Source organism: Danio aesculapii, chromosome 11 (genome assembly GCF_903798145.1).
Source record: "Danio aesculapii chromosome 11, fDanAes4.1, whole genome shotgun sequence".
Taxonomy (NCBI): domain Eukaryota; kingdom Metazoa; phylum Chordata; class Actinopteri; order Cypriniformes; family Danionidae; genus Danio; species Danio aesculapii.
In genome coordinates, this window is record NC_079445.1 from 36,875,387 (window position 1) to 36,897,103 (window position 21,717).

Sequence of the window (21,717 nt, forward strand, 5' to 3'; positions counted from 1 at the left end):
TGTAACATTTGTTTTTTAAATAAAAAGTCTTAAAATGTAAACAACTTATAAAAAAGCATCCCATAATGTAAATAAGTTGTCATTTAATAAGAATATGTCAATAACTCAATTTTGACAAAAATGTCAGATACAACCTTATAATTCTGAGGTGACGAAATGTAGTCAGGTTGTTAAAGCTACGCTAATGTGAATGTAACAAACAAAGACTCAGGGTTGTCTAGTATGAATTATGGGCATATCAACTTAATAAATAGATATTTTGAGTATTTTACTCTATGCTTTAAAAAAGGGTTTTATGGTTTTTCGTATAAATGTATTTCTGTAAAATAAAGTTAAGCACAATTTACAAAAGAAGCGTGTCATGTTGTTACTGCTGAAAAACATATATATATATATATATATATATATATATATATATATATATATATATATATATATATATATATAAGCAAAATCTGTTTCTTGTGATGTGTTTGACGTTGTTTAAATCATATTTATATGCAATGAAAAGTTTAGCATTCTTGTCAAAATCAGAAAAACATTCATGATTGATTTATTAATGCACATAACAAACACAAAATCATCTGAGGTGGTTAATGTTTTGTATGTCTGTTTGTGTATGTCAGAACATTTTAATAAATTAATAAAGGCGCCACAAAAAAACCCATCAAACACTGTATAAAATGCACACAATTCATGATGTTCCAACACAAACAAAACACATAAGTGGACTGATCATAAACAATTATGTTGTCCCAAAAATAACCCTCAAAATTTGTGTTATTTTGTCTCATTTTAAATAAGTAGTTCAAACAACCAGCAAAATCCTTTTCTTCCAGTGTGAAGACGCAGACATCATGGTGAGGTATTTTTGAAAATGGATTTCTGACTGCTTGATTCTCCATGAGAGAAACACAAATCGTGACCCTTTTTGTTTATTAAAACTCCTATGAATGAATAAAGATTGGTGTGAGCTGTACTGCAGTGTTAGAGGAGGAGTGTGTTCATTGGCTCTGTTCACAGATGAGTGTGACGGTACCGTTCAGCAGATCCTCCATGCTCACCGCCACCATTCCTGATCCGCCTGGAGTCTCCTGTTGATCAGCCAGAGCCACAAACACCTGCTGGGAAGACTCGCTCTGGGACTGATGGAGGTTTATCACCTGCTCCACTGCTGGATCTGCTGCAGCTTCACACTGAACCACCTGCAAAACATTTACATTTAGGGTTTGCATGAAAAGGGGAGTTTCAGTACGTGCACACGCTGATTTTCACAGTGGTAACACAAACTCAGACACAGGGAAGACAGTGACTATGTCTGCATTTACACTGCACTGTTCAATTGACTCAATTTCGATTGTTTACTCTCATGTGGCACAGATCGCATATGGCCATGTACGTGTAAGCAGGAACAAATCATATGGATTCACTCAAATCAGATTCAGGCCTTGTTCATATGTAGATTTTTTTCCGATATGAATCGGATCTGTGTTCTCGTGTCTGCAGTGTAAGCAGGTAAATCGGATTTTCACCTGTCAATGCGAGTCGCGCATCATTAAAAACCATAGCGAATAACGAGTCGCAAACCTTAAATCTCATACACTAGGACTTAAACAGCTTTTACATTGTCTCATAGCACATGTATTTAAGCATGTTAACGAGAGCGAGAGAGCGCAATGTCCGCCACGTAACCAATATAAACTAATATAAAACTAGAGCATACATCACGTGCACAAATCACGCCATAGACATTACATTAAGATGCCTAAAGGTTTAAAAAAGCCTATATGTGAAAAGAAGACGGCCAAATGAGAGCCGTTCTGTCATAAACTAGAGTAAAACAGCTTGTCAAAAGCTGCGAACAGATTACATACAGGAATGGAGAAAAGAGCCCTCTTTAATTATCAGCTGTTAGTCAGCGCCCGCTCTTTTTTTCCTGGTCATTACGCCTTTGCCGTGTGCTGTGTAAATGCAGACGATGGGATACGAGTCACTTTTAAAAGATGATGTAAGCAGGTCATCAAAAAAATCGGATACAGTCACAAAATCGGAATTGACCATCAAGATCTGCAGAGTAAATGCAGCCTATGTTTACATGGCCATCAGTAATGGAATTATTTTAATCTGAATAAGACAATAATATGACATTTAATATTACATGCTATAGCACATAATTCGATTAACGTCATTGCGTCACCACGCTATCCATATTTCCTCTAGAGTTTCATGTAATTTCGGGTGTTTCATTCTTAATTTGTCGAATTTAACTGCCGTTTGGCACTTTCACTTTCATTCAGGAACATTTCATGCATGCTCCCTGTTACAAACAAGATGTGAGGAACTGCTGGAGGAGTGTAGTTTTAATGGAATTTGATACCGCACGCCGAATGGGAGAAAAAAACCCTCCCCATTTGGCGATGCAGGTGTCTGTGGTCCTTTACTAACTTGGTAGGTGCAGAGAATAACGTCAAAACGGCCGTGTGTGTATAGAGTATTCTGTCACGAAAAGCAGCGAAAATCATACACGGCGAAAATCCTACTCGACGGTAATAGCTTGATTAAGCTGTTCACATGTTTACATTTGGAGAGCAGCATTTCCAGCGGATCTTTCAGTCCATAATATTGTAGTGATATTACTGTAAACTTAGTAACTAAATTATTTTGACTAAGGTGTGTCTTTAAAAACTGAAAGAGTATCGCTGACGATACGAACTAACTTTACTATCTGAATAAACATAAACAAAGAACACTGATCACATACTTACCAAATCCATAGAGACAGGACAATCAACACCACCTGGAACCGTGTCTTTTTTGAAAAGAAGACGAGCGGCAAATCCGGATTTCATGCGAAAAAGCTCTCTGGTAAAAAATGTTCCTTACAAACAAATTTTTGTGGCGTGTTAGCAGACCACTGTAAGGTCCACACGCGAGCGATGCTCTCATTACAGCAAAATGGAAACAAAACCTTCGTTGCGGCATATTTATAAACACAACACTGACGACCCATGTCTCCGAACAATTCTTCTACTACTTGTTTTAATTACGGTTGGCAACACAACATGGCGTCTCTCTGTCGCCTGAACACTGTAACAGGTAAAAGTCTTCGAAGCTATCTCATGCATATTAATGAAGTTGCGCCTAATTCACAATAGAGCGCGCTGATTGGTTTGAATCAATTGAATTGAATTAAGCCTTTCTCATGAATTAATGTTAAAAACTCAAAGACGTCATGTTGTACTCGCCGGTACAGACATCCAGTCTCCACGCTGAAATTTACACATGGATCTAACCACCGTGACACAACTTCAAAATTTCTTTTTAAACGAATTTGCTTGAAATAACGCTAAAACAACCAATTTTCACTTGTTAGCTAAACATATGTGTCCTAATAGGGTTTTTTAGCAACGTGGGACACATATATGACTGTCAACATCGCGAAAAATGTGTTTTGCTGTTTCGTGACCCTTTAAATATTCAATTTAAATATAATTTAAACGTAAAGATTTAAAAAATGGTTCAAATATCACAGGAAGGTGAATAATTGTGTCTTCAACTTTATATTCAAATCAGGCATGAAATAAGAGCCCATTTTCTGCCCTGTGGAGATGTTAAGTTGTGTGTGTGTGTGTGTGTGTTCACCGTCTGTGAAGCGGAGCTCTGTGGCTGCGCTTCATCCTGCACGAGTTGGAGGTGTTTGGACAGGAAGTGCTGCTGGAAGTCAGGCTCAGAGGGGAAGTGAAGTGAACAGACCATACAGCTGAAGAGCGCGGGAGTCTGAACACTGCAAACATGATGCTGGAGCTCCTGCTCACTGGACAGAGAACAGTCACAACTCACACACTTCCACACGCGCACCTCTGAACACACACACAAACACATGGACACGTACACACAAACGAAGGGTCAGTACTAGTACTAGAGATGCATCAATCTTCATTTTTTAAAATATTTAGGTATAAATGAAATGAAAACTAACCATGTTGATTTTGTAAGCTCGTAGTTTTGTGGTGATGTCATTAAGAAGAAAAAAAATAATTTGATCTTGTAATCTAAAATTGAAATCTGAAAATGCACTTCCTGTTTGTTTTCAGTTAAATTCTCAGATTACGTCTGTCTGAGGGAGTGGGTGTGGCTAACATCCTCAACCACGCCCCTCCTACTGTCGATTTTGACATCAAACAGAAATGACAAGAAGGAGGTGTTTGTTAGGTTGTAACAAAGAGCTTAGAATCGAGAATCACACTCAATAGAACGTTCCATTGCAACAGCAGCGCCCAGCGATTCCGCTTACTGCTGTCGCGTTGGCAAGCAGCTGCTTTGTTTTTTATTTATTCATTTAAAAAGCGCATCAAAGCTGAAATACAACCTGAAAGACGACAATACAACACTTAAAATCATAGACTGGTGATCATCAGCACTTTTAATAGTTTATTTTACAGACTTAATGTTTTATATATTAACCATGCTTGTTTTCTTGCTGTCACTTTTAGGTGAAATTACTTTAAATTACTTTAATTTATTAGTTTACGCACTGGCATAATACACATTAATACTGATATGCTACATTAAATTAACATGACTTTCAAAATGGGATGCTGATATCAGATTTACAGTACTTTTGATTGGAGTTTTATATTATAATAGTACATAGTATTTTTTTCCAGTGTTGTCTATTAAAAAAGACTAGTACAGTTTTTATTTAAAAAGCTACTTATAAAATCTATATATGTTATATATATATATATATATATATATATATATATATATATATATATATATATATATATATATATATATATATATATATATAGTCAAGATTTTTAATGCTGTCATTAATAATCATGGAGCCCATACAAACTACCAGGTAATGTAGTATTTGTTGTGTATACTCATTATTGTTTTCACCCTAATTTGAGTAAAACAAAACAAACAAAAAAAAAAGTAATTAAGTTATTTTGTCAACCTTTCATGTTATTTGTGAAACAGATATTTTGGATATCAGATGTATTAAACTTAATCTTGTCAACATTTTGAAAATTGTCTGTTTACATTGCGATTTTAAAATGTTACTTTTCAAAGGGGATGTACTCATTTTAACTCAATATTTTCATTCATTCTGTCAAGTGTTAGTTATCAGTGCTGTTGTTTTATTGGAATTTTCATTCTAAAATGGCCGCCGCGTGACACTAGCGGCATCTAGTGGCTGTTTCCCAAACAGCAACAGAGTGTCACCTCTTGGAGATTCTATACACTTTGGTTGTAATAACTCTCCCAAAACTCTTTTCCCTAATCTTTCTGAATGAAATGCCTAGTTTACTACATCTAATCAGCTTGCAGTAGAAAAAACAAGCCATGCCCACTGTTTTCTCATTTATTATTCTGTTTCTCTAGGAACTGCGTCACAATAGGAAAAAATAAAAAATGGTCGCAGCTTCCGGTTCATGCAGACTTTAAGTCTTGTTTACAACCAAACCTGCAGATTCAGATTTTTGAGTTAATTTTACATTTAATAATAATAATAATAGTAATAATAACTGCTTACATTTATATAGCGCTTTTCTGGACACTCAAAGCGCTTTACACATTGGGGGAATCTCCTTATCCACCACACTGCAGCATCCACCTGGATGACACGACGGCAATCATATTGCACCAGCCCACACACCACACACCAGCTGATTGGTGGAGAGGAGACAGAGTGATGAAGCCAATTATGATATGGGGATGGATAGGAGGCCATGATAGACAGAGGCCAGTGGGTAAATTTGGTCTGGATGCTGGGGTTAAAACCCTATTCTTTTGAAGGACATCCTGGGATTTTTAACGACCACAGAGAGTCAAGACCTCATTTTAATGTCTCAAACGAAATGTGCTCACTGAGAAGTATAGAGTCCCCATCAATATACTGGGGCGCTGGGACCCACACAGACCACAGGTTGAGCGCCCCCTGCTGGTCTCACTAACACCACTTCCGGCAGCAACCTAGCTTTCCCATGTGGTCTCCATCCAGGTACTGACTGGGTGCAGCCCTGCTTAGTTTCAGTGGATGACTAAGTGAGATGTGCAAAGAGCTAGCTGCCGAAAAATAGATTGTATCATTTCAAAATATAAAGTAGTAACATACAGATTAGAAATGTTCTGTGTGGAATTATGTAACATAATGAAAACAACTGTACTGTACAAAAACAGTGGCTGAATAAAAATGCAAAACTGCTCAAACACAATAGTCCTACAGTTGAAGTTGAATTATTAGGCATCCTGTTAAATTCGAATTCTTTTATATTCTTTCTCCAATTTCTGTTTAACGGAGAGAAGATTTTATTCAACACATTTATAAATAATAGTTTTAATAACTCATTTCTAATAACTGATTTATTTTATCTTTGCCATGATGACAGTAAATAATATTTTATTAGATATTTTTCAAGATACTAGTATTCAGCTTAAAGTGACATTTAAAGGCTTAACTAGGTTAATTAGGCAAGTTAGGGTAATTAGACAGGTCTTTATATAACGGTGGTTTGTTCTATAGACAAACGGAAAAGAAATATCTTGAGGTTAATAATATTGTAATATAATATAATAATATTGCTTATAATAAATAGCTTAAAGGGGCTAATAATTTTGACCTTAAAATGGTTTTTAAAAATGTAAAACTGATTTATTGTAGCTGAAATAAAACAAATAAGACTTTCTCCAGAAGAAAAAATATTATAGGAAATACTGTGAAAAATTCCTTGCATTAAATATCACTTGGGAAATATTTGAAAAAGAAAGAAATTGACAGGAGGACGAATAATTTACTCTTCAACTGTTTGTGTGGAGTGTTTTTCTAGAACAGACCTGGGCATTTTACGGCCTGCGGGACACATACGGCCCACTGATCGTCCCACGTGAAGTATTTATTTAATTTAAATTCAACCACAAACAGGGCCTTGCAATGTGCAGGTCTGATATTGCGAGTCAACAAAAGGGGACTTTCATATACAGTTGAAGTCAGAATTATTAACGCTATATCACGCTTATGTTTTCCAGGCATCGCGAGTTGAAAAAAATCTAAACATTTCAGAGTGCCGTGAGCAAACCACAAGTCATGTGGCAGAAACCAACCAGGCAGCTTCAAACTTTTTATGGACACAGTAATAAAGGTAGGGAAGGTAATTACACAGTAATAAAGGTAGACTAATTACCTCAGATTAACAATTTAACAAATGCAGATACAGATCCTCTCTCAATGATGATCATTACATCACATATCCATCTCACATTCAACCAGACTTCAGTGCACTTGTTCAGCCCAACACAGGCTAGAATTCTCTCACTGAACATAAAAAATATATAAATGAATGAATAAATATTAACAAAGGTGAAGCAATCAAACAAACAACCCCATGGCATGTATATGAAGTTGATATTGTGGTCTTTAAAATACTATTGTGTAAAATTGATCCTTTTTATAAACTTTAGAGTTTTTATGACTGTTTAACAAATTCACTTCATTGGTCTGGCCCTCTAATGGCTCGTTTCCACTGACTGGTACAGTATGGTACAGTTTGGGTCGGTACAGGTCACCCTTATCAGGCTTGCGTTTCCACTACCAAAGGCCCGTTTCCACTGAGTGGTACGGTACGGTACGGTTCGGTTTGGTACGCCAGAGTACCCTTTTTGTGGGCGTGGTGTATGACAGAGTTTCAGGCGACGTCATTGTCGCTCGAGGAAATGTCTACAATAAAGCTGTATTGGTCGCTCACATATCATATGAAAAGCACTTCTTACAAAACAGATGCTTTACACACATCAATACTTCTGTATAATGTTTATTACTAACTTTTCTATGAACATGAGTTGATTATAACTGCAGTTGAATTAGCCTACTGTAACATTTGTAATTATATTAAATAAATGAACATATATAAACACACACAGCCCCTTACAGTCTCTGATATGGTACCAACTACAGAAGAACTACATATAGCAGACATTTAGTCCTTATTCAGGTTCAAAAACAACACAAAATGTAGCCCACAGTCAGTGAAAACCTCTTATCTGTGTCTGTAATCTTCAGCAGCACATGTAGCCTCTGTTAGACAGTAATTCCATCATTCCCAGTTCATATTAGTCCAAAAGGTGAAGATAATAGTTATACATGGCATTTTGTTGGAAAATAATGAGCTCCTTTTTTCTCCTTTGCTTTTTCACGCTTCAGTCTCGCGTTTGTCAGTTTCTGACAGGATTGGGTTTCAAAAGCACGTCAATAATCAAGCGCACATTATTATCATCAGCTCAAGAAGTTTGTTATTTCAGATATAGATGCGCAGTGAACTCAAGGAAGAAAGCGAAACCGCTCGTGCTTCCGACTGCCTCTTAAAAAACTACGAGGCACAGAGTAGATTCTGCTCTACTCCATGGTTTTGTGGCTGTTCATCAAGACGACGACAAGGTTTGTTTGAGCCTGGATCGACCATGGCTCGTTATTATATGTATATATAATTCCGCTGTAATCTCTCGCTGTGTATTTTAAACATGGTGGGTTTTTTGTTTTCATTCTGGCTTGTTAATAAGCGAATGACGTATCTCTGAAAACCAATAGCGTTCAGCTGCACGTCTAGCTCCACCTTTCGGTACCCTTTCTCGTGTTTGGTACCCTTTCGAAAGGGTGCCAAAAAAGTGGTACAGTACGGTTCCACCGTACCACTCAGTAGAAACGGGCCATAAAACCACCCCAGAGTCTAATGTGGCCCCTTTGAAAAATTAATTGCCCACCCCTATTCAAGAATGTTGAAAAGTTCAATGAATGGCTGAAGTCTGAGATAAATGTGATTACTTCACAAAAACAGTGGACAGTCTGAATGAAAATGCAATACAATAGTCTTATGTGCAAAGTGTTTTTGAATGGCTGAGGTCTGAGATGAATGCTCACCTGTGTGGTTGGTTATCTGGTGTTTTATCAGGCTGTTGCGGCTGGTGAAGCTCTTGTCACAGCGCTCACACTGCAGTAGGGCTTTGAGTGATCTGTTAGTCTGGCTGGTGGAGATCTCTGGGTGAACCGTACGGTTGTGGTACCACAGACCTGACAGAGTCTGAAACACAAACACATACACAAACACTAAATAAGAACGAGTTGTGATGCAAGAATGCAAATCAGTCTAAGACAGAGGTCACCAACCCTGTTCCTGGAGACCTACCTTCCTGCAGATTTCAGTTGCAGCTCTGACCATACACACCTGTCTGTGATTATCAAGGCTGCTTAAGGTCCTAATTAATTGGTTCAGGTGTGTTTGATTAGGGTTGGAGCTGAATTCTGCAGGAAGGTAGCTCTCCAAGAACAGGGTTTGTGACCCCTGGTCTATAATATATGCGAATAATATGTGCCTTTTAATAGTATATGCGAATAATATGTGTCTTTTAATATTATATGCGAATAATGTGTGCCTTTTAATAATATGTGCGAATAATGTGTGCCTTTTAATAATATATGCGAATAATGTGTGCCTTTTAATAATATGTGCGAATAATGTGTGCCTTCTCATAATATATGCGAATAATATGTGTCTTTTAATAATATATGTGAATAATATGTGCCTTTTATTAATATATGCGAATAATATGTGTCTTTTAATAATATATGCGAATAATATGTGTCTTTTAATAATATATGCGAATAATAAGTGTCTTTTAATAATATATGCGAATAATATGTCTTTTAATAATATATGCGAATAATATGTGTCTTTTAATAATATATGCAAATAATATGTGTCTTTTAATAGTATATGCGAATAATATGTGCCTTTTAATATATGCGAATAATGTGTGTCTTTTAATAATATATGCGAATAATATGTGCCTTTTAATAATATATGCGAATAATATGTGTCTTTTAATAATATATGCGAATAATATGTGTCTTTTAATAATATATGCGAATAATATGTGTCTTTTAATAATATATGCAAATAATAAGTGCCTTTTAATAATATATGCGAATAATATGTGCCTTTTAATAATATATGCGAATAATATGTGCCTTTTAATAATATATGCGAATAATATGTGTCTTTTAATAATATATGCGAATAATGTGTGTCTTTTAATAATATATGCGAATAATATGTGCCTTTTAATAATATATGTGAATAATGTGTGCCTTTTAATAATATATGCGAATAATATGTGTCTTTTAATAATATCTGCGAATAATATGTGTCTTTTAATAGTATATGCGAATAATATGTGTCTTTTAATAATATATGCGAATAATATGTGTCTTTTAATAATATATGCGAATAATATGTGCCTTTTAATATATGCGAATAATATGTGTCTTTTAATAATATATGCGAATAATATGTGTCTTTTAATAATATATGCGAATAATATGTGCCTTTTAATATATGCGAATAATGTGTGTCTTTTAATAATATATGCGAATAATATGTGTCTTTTAATAATATATGCAAATAATAAGTGCCTTTTAATAATATATGCGAATAATGTGTGCCTTTTAATAATATTTGCGAATAATAAGTGTCTTTTAATAGTATATGCAAATAATATGTGTCTTTTAATAATATATGGGAATAATGTGTGCCTTTTAATAATATATGCGAATAATATGTGTCTTTTAATATTATATGGGAATAATGTGTGTCTTTTAATAATATATGGGAATAATGTGTGCCTTTTAATAATATATGCGAATAATATGTGCCTTTTAATAATATATGCGAATAATATGTGTCTTTTAATAATATTTGCGAATAATAAGTGTCTTTTAATAGTATATGCAAATAATATGTGTCTTTTAATAATATATGGGAATAATGTGTGCCTTTTAATAATATATGCGAATAATATGTGTCTTTTAATATTATATGGGAATAATGTGTGTCTTTTAATAATATATGGGAATAATGTGTGCCTTTTAATAATATATGCGAATAATATGTGCCTTTTAATAATATATGCGAATAATATGTGCCTTTTAATAATATATGCGAATAATATGTGTCTTTTAATAATATATGCGAATAATGTGTGCCTTTTAATAATATATGCGAATAATGTGTGCATTTTAATAATATATGCGAATAATATGTGTCTTTTAATAGTATATGCGAATAATATGTGTCTTTTAATATTATATGCGAATAATATGTGCCTTTTAATAATATATGCGAATAATATGTGTCTTTTAATAATATGTGCGAATAATATGTGCCTTTTAATAATATATGCGAATAATATGTGTCTTTTAATAATATGTGCGAATAATATGTGCCTTTTAATAATATATGCGAATAATGTGTGTCTTTTAATAATATATGCGAATAATGTGTGCCTTTTAACAATATATGCGAATAATGTGTATCTTTTAATAATATATGCGAATAATGTGTGTCTTTTAATAATATATGCGAATAATATGTGCCTTTTAATAATATATGCGAATAATATGTGCCTTTTAACAATATATGCGAATAATGTGTATCTTTTAATAATATATGCGACTAATATGTGCATTTTAATAATATATGCAAATAATGTGTGCCTTTTAATAATATATGCGAATAATATGTGCCTTTTATTAATTTATGCGACTAATATGTGCCTTTTAATAATATATGCGAATAATATGTGTCTTTTATTAATATATGCGAATAATATGTGCCTTTTATTAATATATGCGAATAATATGTGCCTTTTATTAATATATGCGAATAATATGTGCATTTTAATAAGGTGGTTCACCGGTGATTACATAAGCATTTCCCTGCATATCGTACTGTGCATGACTGTGTCTGTGACAAATAAAATTTGAATTTATTATTATTAAATTATTACTCAATTCAATTATGACTCAAGTAGATAAATAACAATGGTTTTCATCAGCATATTAGCTTAATACAAAAACTTGTTACTATTGTATTGTTATACTAATAATAATTATGATTACTGTTATACTTTGCATGTATTCAAAATGAATAATAATGAGTAATGTATATGCTATAGTCATTTATGAATTAATATATAATGATCATGGAATTCTATATATTTTTATAAACAAATGTTTAAATAAATAATCACAGTGTTATAATAATTCAATATTATATTAAACAAATAATCAGTATTAATATAAATATTTTATTAGAAATATTTAATATAATATAATATAATATAATATAATATAATATAATATAATATAATATAATATAATATAATATAATATAATATAATATAATATAATATAATATAATTCTTTAATAAGTAATTCTGTTTTCAAAACTGATAACAATAAAAAATGTTTCTTGAGTAGCAAATCTGCAAATTATAATGATTTCCAAAGGATAAACGTAACACTGAAGAATGGGGTTTATCGCTAAATATTTTCATATAAAAAATATAAACATTTTAAATATACAAATTGTTCATATTGTTTCCCAGAGATGGGTTGCAGCTGGAAGGGCATCCACTGTGTAAAACGTGCTGGATAAGTTAGTGGTTCATTCCGCTGTGGCGACCCCGGATTAATAAAGGGACTAAGCCGAAAAGAAAATGAATGAAGGGTGAATTGTTCATATAATGTTCTGTGTATTTCAAATGTTAAATAAGTTATGTGCAAAAACAAATTGCCTTCAAAAGCAAAGTGAAACTGCAGAAAAGTGGTGTGCTGTTGTGACCTGATAGGACTTGTTGCAGGTCTTGCAGCTGTAGGGTTTGCTGCCGTCATGAATGTTCATGTGTTTCTCCAAAGCGCCTTCGCTGCTGAAGATCTTGCTGCATTCGGGACACTGGTGCAGCTCTTTGGGATGAACCTCCTGAATGTGCTGTCGAAGTTCATCCAGAGAAGAGAAGCTCACTCTGCATTTCTGACAGTCGTGCGGCTCTGTAATGTCTGATGAGACAGATCAATTATTTTAAATCACATTATGGCTACTAATAAATTTTCTGCATTAGTGTTTATTCCTTCATTCATTTTCTTTTCGGCTTAGTCCCTTTATTAATCAAGGTTCACCAAAGCAGAATGAACCGCCAACTTATCCAGCATATGTTTTATGCAGCGAATGTCCTTCCAGCTGCAACCCATCACTGGGAAACATCCATACACTCTCATTCACACACATACATTACGAACAATTTAGCTAACCCAATTCACCTATATGTCTTTGGATTTGTGAGGGAACCCAGAGCACCCGGAGGAAACCCATGTGAACATGGGGAAAACATGGAAACTCCACACAGAAATGTCAACTGACCCAGCCGAGGCTTGAACCAGCGACCTTCTTGCTGTGAGGCGACATCGCTACCCACTGCGTCACCACCCCGCCCACATTAGAGTTTAATGCAGAGTTAAATGTGAGAATTTGCTTACTGTGAAAGTTCTGCAAATGCACAGATAATCCGTTGGCCTGTTTGAAGCCTTTCCCACACTCTCTGCAGACGTACGGTTTGTCTCCGGTGTGTGTGCGGACGTGACGTGTCAGTTCAATAGACTGTGCGAATGAGGCCGAGCAGTACTGACAGCAGTACATTTTACCTGCAATTTCATTACACACAATTTCAGACACATTGCCATCATGTTTCCACTTAAAAGCCTGAAATGTTAAAAGAGCAGTGAAAGCATGGCACCCTCTGCGTGCTTCTTCTTGGTGTGGTAGGACAGAGCGGCGGCCACGGAGAAGCTCATGTCGCAGTGTTTGCAGTGGAAGGGCTTTTCTCCGGTGTGAAGACGCATGTGATTCTTTAAAGATGAGGTGGCAGCGAATTTGGCTCCACACTCCTCACAGGCGTACGGGCGCTCCTCAAAGTGCTCCGTGCGCTTGTGATACAATAGACCTGAAAGATACAAACACTGAAAGCATAAAACAGGACTGAAAACATGTCTGAATATTAACATTAATTTAGATTTTTGCTTTTTTTAAATGGAATTTTTGAACAGAAGTTTGCAGATTCTTGGCATTTTACAGACCTAAAACAAAAATGTAACTGCTAATAAACATTACAAGTTATTCATTATTTGTTAATTAATTAATGATAAATAATCTAATAATAATACTAATATCAGAATGAATAAACAATGAACAATTATTTTAATCAGTGTGTGTGTGTATATATATATATTGTTTTATAGTATTATTGTGCATTATTGTTTTCATTATTATATTGAAAAACTAAAAATTCTTCAAAATTAAAGGCTAAATAATGTGTCGGTGCTCTTTGGGTAAAGGATTCATCAGAATAAACAGCAAAAATTAGTCCAAGGCACTCAAAAAATGTGGAAAAATATAAATTATTATTATTATTATTATTATATATTAATAATTGTTAATTATTATTATTAATTAAATGCAAATTTAAAAAATATTTTTCCACATTTTTCAAGTGCCTTGGGCTGATATTTGCAGTTTTTTCTAAAAAATATTATTTTTTATATTATTTTGTAACTATTATTATTATTATTAAATTTTAAACAATAGTACAATAATATTAGTTTTTAGCTTCAACAACAAAAGTTTAATAATAAAAACAACAGAAATAATCGGTCCACAAATTGCTCAGTGTGTTTGAGATAGAAGACCTGACAGATACAAACATTAAAGCATAAAACAGGGCTTTGCTTTATGTCCAAACATGTCTTCGGATATCAAAAGAAAAAATATATATAATTTTTGCTTTTTAAAACTGTGTCTTTGGCCATTTTTAGATTAAAGTTTGATGATTCTTGAAATGTCATGATACCCTACTAAAAATGTATCAGCAATCGAAAATGTATTGATTATTTGTTACTTAATTAATACTATTATTTAATCAAAAATACATATGCTAATAATAACACTAACAACAAAACAAATAATAATGAACATATATTTTAATCAGTGTATTTATATTGTTTTTATAGCATTATAGTGTATTATTTTTGTATTATTGTTTTCATTATTATATTAATATTTTTCTACTGTGTCATTTTTATATTATTTTATAATTATTAGTATCATTTAAATGTAAATAATTGTACAATCATTTTAGTTTTTAGCTTCAAAAACAAAAGCTTAATAATAAAAACAACAGCATTAATTGTTATTAATACTAATATAATTAATAAAAAAGTATTTGCATTAGCACATAATAATACAATCAATTAATTATATTACTATGTTGCAGATGTAGTTGCATTTTTACTCTTTGCATAGAAGTGTTTTCATTTGCATATTAATATTATTAATTAATTATTATTAGTCATTTTAATTAGCAAATTCAATGAGCAATTCTAATCAAATGTCATTGTCGTGCTTATGATTTGCTTTTAAATATTAATTCATGCATTAATTATTTAAATTAGTATTTTCATCAAAAATTGCTTAGTATTAAACAACAATAAAATGTATATATATATACCTGAGGAGTGTTTGAAGGTCTTGTCGCACATGTCGCAGGCCACATGCTCGGTCTTCTTCTTCTTAGCTGGAGGGCCGCCGTGTGTTTCCACACAGTGCTGATTGAGACTCTTGAGTGTTGGAAAGGCCATTGAACACTCGCCGCAGCGCTGCTCTTTCCCTGGCGCCAGAGCACAGCCTTTCTTATGCTTTATCAGACGACACTTAAAGTCAAACGTCTTCCTGCACCAGTCACAGCTGTAGGACACCAGCACAGGTTTCCTTCGGCCTGTGCTATTACAGTCTTCATCATCCTCATCCTCAGAGTCTACAGCAGATCCTCCTCGCTCAACCTCAGCTTTACCAGGACACTCTGACTCAGACACAAGTCCTGCTTTAAAAACAGGACCATAAAAGCTGATTTTGTATTGTTTAAATGTTTAGGTTTTCTATCCTTATCATCACATGAACAGAAATATCAAATCACAGAAAGGATCTTCACCGGTTTGTTTGAGAGCCGACAGCTGAGGGAAGCTCTTCAGGTTGGCACACATCAGCTGGCACAGAGGACTGGCAAACTCAGAGTCACGACTCAAAACTCTGTCCAAAGTCTGAAGAACCGACTCCAGCTCTCCATCAGCTCTTCGGCAGCTCTGCAGAAACTGGCACAGGCAAAAGTATCTTTTATAATAATGCTCTGTTCGGTTTGTATGTTTCCCTTGGGCTCAATATTTAGGAAGTATGGTCTATTGTATCACTTTTACACTGATGACATGCAAATCTACGTGCCTCTTAAGCAAAATGAGAGTGCCGGGCTGTGTATACTGTCTGGCTGTTAGCCAGAGGTTAAGACTTGGATGTCAAAACTAAATGAGAAGAAGACTGAGGCATCAGTCCAAGGCACTTTAAAAATGTTGAAAAATCTTTTAAAAAGGTCTTTTTTAAATATTTTTCCAAATTTTTCGAGTGCATTGGACTGATTTTTTGCTGTTTATTCTAAAAAAATTACATTTTTTATATTATTTTGTAACTATTATTATTATTATTATTGTTAAAATTTAAATAATAGTAAAATAATAACAAAAAAATATATAATAACAAAAGTTTAATAATAAAAACAACAGAAATAATCGCTCCCCAAATTGCTCAGTGTTTTTGTGATATAGAAGACCTGACAGATGCAAGCATTAAATTGTAAAACAGAGCTCCGCTTCATGTCCACACATGTCTTCGGATATCAAAAGAAAAATATATATTATTTTTGCTTTTTAAAATAGCATCTTTGCCTTAGGACTGGCAAACTCAGAATCACGACTCAAAACTCTGTCCACAGTCTGAAGAACTGACTCCAGCTCTCCATCAGCTCTCCGGCAGCTCTGCAGAAACTGGCACAGGCACAGAGGTTAGGACTTGGATGTCAAAACTAAATAAGAAGAAGACTGAGGCAATTGTTTTTGGACTTCTAGCTGGCTCTGGAAAGCTGAATCAAATGTTGGACTATTTATCCAACTGCATTAAAACTGGATTCTGACCTTCTATTTGACAACCAGGTAATGCAGTAGTTAAGTCTTGTTTTTCCCAGCACAAATTATTAGCCTAAGTGAAAGGCTTTTTAACTTGTGTGGAAATCGAGAGATTATCGTTTTTTTACAGACGCTAGGACACATTTCTCAATTCTTAGGTCACTTTGCAAAACTCTTCACAAAATTCTCCTAACCGAGTTTCAGCTTGGAAAAGCAGTTCATTTCACATTCAAAATGCACTACAACAACCAAAACCCTTTATTCAGGTCTCAAATAAACTCATTCTTCCAGAACACTAGCAAAGGTTGACAGCCGACAAACACACTTTGTCACCCACAAAACAATGACCTAAAAACACTAACAACATGTAGCATTACACAGTGTATTCTTGTGTACAACAAGCACACATCTCTGTTTATAACTGTTTATAATATAGATTGTTTATAACTGCAATATGTTACTGGAATGAATCAGACATGATGCAGAATTCCTCAATATTTTATGTTGCTTATTTTTTTTTGCACTAGGACTAGGTAATTCCAAAATACAAGTATTTGTATACACACCATCCACTGATACAGCTACAATAGTAATAGTTAATCTGGCTGGTTAAGCTGCATTTTTAGATTTGAAATATGTTTCAATAAAATATTGCTGTTGAATTTTGCTCTTATTCAGTTTTGCATTATGTTATTGTTTTGAACATAGGTTTAACAGTTTTGAAAACAGTAAGCACGTGCAAAATGTCCTGTACGTACACAGATTTTTGGCAGTTGTTGTGACAGAGTGAAAAAAGAATTGATGAAATTTGAGAGATGTAGTCACTGAATGCATTTTGTACCAAAACAATGAGAATTGATTGTTGTATTCTATGCTGTTTTATCTGTTGCTGTCTAGTTTTGATCATTTGCTTTTAGGATTGTACAGCAAATTGGTCAACAACTGTTGTTTTACTGCACTTTATGTATAAATAAACTAAACTAAACTAAATTCTATTGTGGTTTATATACTAGATGAGGCGTCGTATTTTAGTGTCCACATTACAGTTTTTCTCAGTGGCTTTGGTGCATTTCTCACAACACTATTTACATTTGCACAACAGTTAATGCATTTCTCAAAACAATTAGTACAAACTGCAAAACCTAGTTGATAACCTGCAAAAGTGTGTCACTTGCTCAAAATGGAGAGCTCCTTCCTCAAACGCAAGTATTGATGTCAATGAAAGTGTCAGTGTCATCAAGATGAAAAGTCCTGACACCATTGTTTATGAACAAGATAGTCAGATGGCTGTCGTGTTTTCATTATGACAGTTTACTCTACATTTTTTTTCAATGCAAAAAAGTCAGATTTTGGTGACACTTTCTGAAAATGCTCAAGACAGCTCTATATACTATCTGTACAGCCATTTGAAAACTACAGTAAAGTTAGACATTACTGCATTTAGTGAGGTGTCTGAGTACAAGACACTCAATATATATGTTTCACATTTTTACTGCATATGCTCTTTGCAATTTTAATTTATTCACAGCATTGTGCAAAAGAATAAATACACCCTTAACCCTTAATGGTAATCTGGCTGGTTAAACTGCATTTTTGAAATATGTTTCAATAAAATATTGCTGTTGAATTTTGCTCTTATTCAGTTTTGCATTATGTTATTGTTTTGAACATAAGTTTAACAGTTTTGAAAACAGTAAGCACGTGCAAAATGTCCTGTACATGCACAGATTTTTGGCAGTTGTTGTGTCTGTGTGAGAAAAAAATTGATGAAATTTGAGAGATGTAGTCATTGAATGCATTTTGTGCCAAAACAATGAGAATTGATTGTCAGTTTAGCCCACATAGACTTCTGTTGTGCTCACTGTGTGAATAGTTTTGCAAAAGTGACTTAAGTATTGAGAAATGTGTCCCAGCGTCTGTAAAAAAAACTGTAATCCATGCTCTTGTATTATCACGCTTGGACTACTGTAACAGAATTAATGTGGATATTGGCCAATCCTATATAAATCGTCTTCAAGTTGTCTATAATGCAGCCGCTAGGCTTCTTACTGGCACACGCAAGTTTGAACACATTACTCCTATCCTGTGCTCCCTAAATTAGCTGCTGAGAGAAATTTGAGATCTCAAAAAACTGACACAGTGGCTACTGGTGGATTTACGAAAACAAAAACTGCAAAAACAGTAGCTCTTGGGACGGATTTGGCGCACTCCAGAAATGTATAAAGAGGTACGTTTTCAGAATGAGCCTGGGTTAGATAATATGTAAATAGAAGAATACAGATTGGGACAGACTGCATCATTTTAGTATATTTTCCTCGATTTCTTACCTCAGTAACTTTCTCTGTCCCATGATCCATTGCATTCAAACCTTGTTCAAGCAGTGTGAAATCACTGATCGTTTCCAGAATGAGTGACTTGTGCTTGAACAGCACATCTATGTCTTTAACTACAAAAGAAAAAAACATGATGGTGCAAGATTTAGGCACAAACAGTGAACTTAATAAATGCCCATATTTTCTCAGGACTCTCAGTGACTGAGAATTTGTTTGACTCTCACTGGTTTGGAGAAGTTTCTGAGCGTCTGGTTTCTCCTTGAGCTCATGCATGAGGATCTGCAGCTCTGGATTGTGTGTTTCTGTCCAGAAGAGAATCCTCCACACAGTGACGGCCTGCAGTGAACCATCCAGCGCTGCTAATATCAGCCTTTCAAACACCACAGCATCTGCTTTCTCTCCCAGCAGACCTTCAATACACTGAATACATAGAAATACAGTCAAGACACTGCAAAAACACCACTTTTACACAGATTTTTTTTCAGTGTAGAAAATGCCACAAAAAACAACAACCAGTTTTTAATGCACCATTTAATTTGAGATTAGCCTTTTTTTAGAGTGTTTGTCTCTTAGAGTGTTTGTTCAGTCTAATGGGCAATAGAACACAAAATACACCGCTGTTAAGTGGTTCTTTTATTGCTCTTTATCCAATTGTGTCTGTAGATTTCAATTGCTATACAAATTTTAAAGTTTGTTTTCTCAATATTATTTTTCTCTTGCACTGAGCCATAAACTTGCACTTCAGCAGCTCTTACAACAAACTTTACAGTTTTAGTCATCTGCATTGTGGAGGTCATACCGAAGGATATGTTCCTACATAATTGACTGTAATATGTTAAAAATAATTAATACAATTTTATCAAATGCTCACATTTCTTTCTGTGGCAGAACTGTGTGCAAATTAGTGCATATTTATTTAAATTATGCCTCATTTGCATATTTACACCATTTAGAAAACTAGAAGAAGTTTATAGCAATTCTCAAAGGAATAGTTCACCCAAAATTAAAAATTACCCCAAAATTTACTCACCCTCAAACCATCCTTGTGCTTATGATTTTTTTTCTGTGCGACAGTCTCAGTCGGAAGACTTTTCAATTTTATCCTGGCTCTTTCATGCTGTATAATGGTGCTGGATAATGGCTCTTTTATTATGCTTTTAAAAACACAAAAATCCATTGTAAATCTAAAGCATGAAGCAGATTTTGTTGTTCATTTGTAAAAACAAATTCACCTGTTTTTAAATTGTAAACACTTCATTGACTTCCGTTGGCGGCATTCGGGGCATTCGTCAGAAATATTTTTGTCACAAAAACACCCCATTTCATAAGACATGTGTTGACCTCCTGGTGGCATATGGGTTAGTTTGACAATGGATTTATAAGCTTTTAGAAGCTGCTAAAAAGGGACACAATCCATCAATTTTATACAGCATCAATGGATGGATAGATGGATGGATGGATGGATGGATGGATGGTTAAAATTTTTAAAAACTATTTGTCTGAAAGAAGAAAGCCATATAAACCAAGGATAGCTTGAGGGTGAGGAAATTCAAATTAGATTTTTTTTTTGAGTGAACTATCCCTTTAAAAATTCCAGAACATTTTTGTATTACAAGTTTTTTTATAATGTCATGTTTAAATATACAACTGAGGAATTATTATTATTATTATGGGGTCATTTTAAATTTTTGGGTAAACTTTTATGTTATCAATCAACTGGGTAAACATTGCTATTAGCAAATTTGAACCCTATTCACTGACATTAAATCCACAGTAAAATTTTAGAGTAAAAAATTATTTTACAAAGATTCTGGAGGTTAATATACCAATGTCTCCTTTAATTTTTTTATTTCATTTATATCCCAAGGAGATCAAGTTAAAAAAGACGGAGCATATATTTATGAATATATGTATTCTACAAGCGAAACGGCTTATTTCTTTAAATTGGTAAAGTATATGTGCACCAACTATAGGCTGTTGGCTGAAAGAGATGGTAACAAACATGACAATGGAAAAAATAACATATATGATAAGAAATAAATAGATAATTTTTGATAGAGTTTGGGGATCTTTTACACTGTTTTTAAAAGGTGGTGGATTTGGAAATGTTTTACTTGAAGATTAGTAACAGAGGTGATATTGTATCTTGATGTAAAATATTGAGAAGCCTTTTGTCTTGTTTGTTCATTTGTTTGTTTTTTGGTTTGTGTTGGATCTGACACATGGAAATGTGTATATATGTTAAAATATAATAAAAAGGAATTGGAAAAAAAAGAAAAAAAATTATTTTACAACGCAGCACATGTACCTTTCTGTCATTTGCAGGCATGTCTGGACCCATTTTAAGGCTTTGTTTGATGAGCTGGAGGTCCAGATTTAGCTCAACGAGTCTGCTCTGATACATTCCCAACAAATCCATCGCACTGCTGTCTTTTGCTGTAATACCTAACAGAAAGCAGCAGTGATTAGAAATATACATGTGGT

The 21,717-nt window shown here is 33.9% G+C and overlaps 1 protein-coding gene across 2 annotated transcripts in view; it reads right to left on the reverse strand.

Annotated features, from left to right (window-relative positions):
* Window positions 1-537: 537 nt before the first annotated feature.
* zbtb40 (zinc finger and BTB domain containing 40) overlaps window positions 538-21,717 on the reverse strand; it is a 29,612-nt gene continuing 8,432 nt past the window's right edge. The window contains exons 7-17 of one of the 2 annotated variants that reach the window (XM_056468776.1): window positions 21,542-21,678; window positions 19,458-19,653; window positions 19,228-19,346; window positions 15,880-16,039; window positions 15,400-15,771; window positions 13,633-13,839; window positions 13,376-13,540; window positions 12,684-12,898; window positions 8,924-9,083; window positions 3,643-3,860; window positions 538-1,205 (exon numbers count right to left, since the gene is read on the reverse strand). In XM_056468776.1, coding sequence (XP_056324751.1) covers window positions 1,005-1,205; window positions 3,643-3,860; window positions 8,924-9,083; window positions 12,684-12,898; window positions 13,376-13,540; window positions 13,633-13,839; window positions 15,400-15,771; window positions 15,880-16,039; window positions 19,228-19,346; window positions 19,458-19,653; window positions 21,542-21,678 — 2,150 coding nt within the window. In that variant the 3' untranslated portion in view covers window positions 538-1,004. The remainder of the gene's footprint in view (window positions 1,206-3,642; window positions 3,861-8,923; window positions 9,084-12,683; window positions 12,899-13,375; window positions 13,541-13,632; window positions 13,840-15,399; window positions 15,772-15,879; window positions 16,040-19,227; window positions 19,347-19,457; window positions 19,654-21,541; window positions 21,679-21,717) is intronic. The other variant, XM_056468775.1, reaches the window with a different exon arrangement.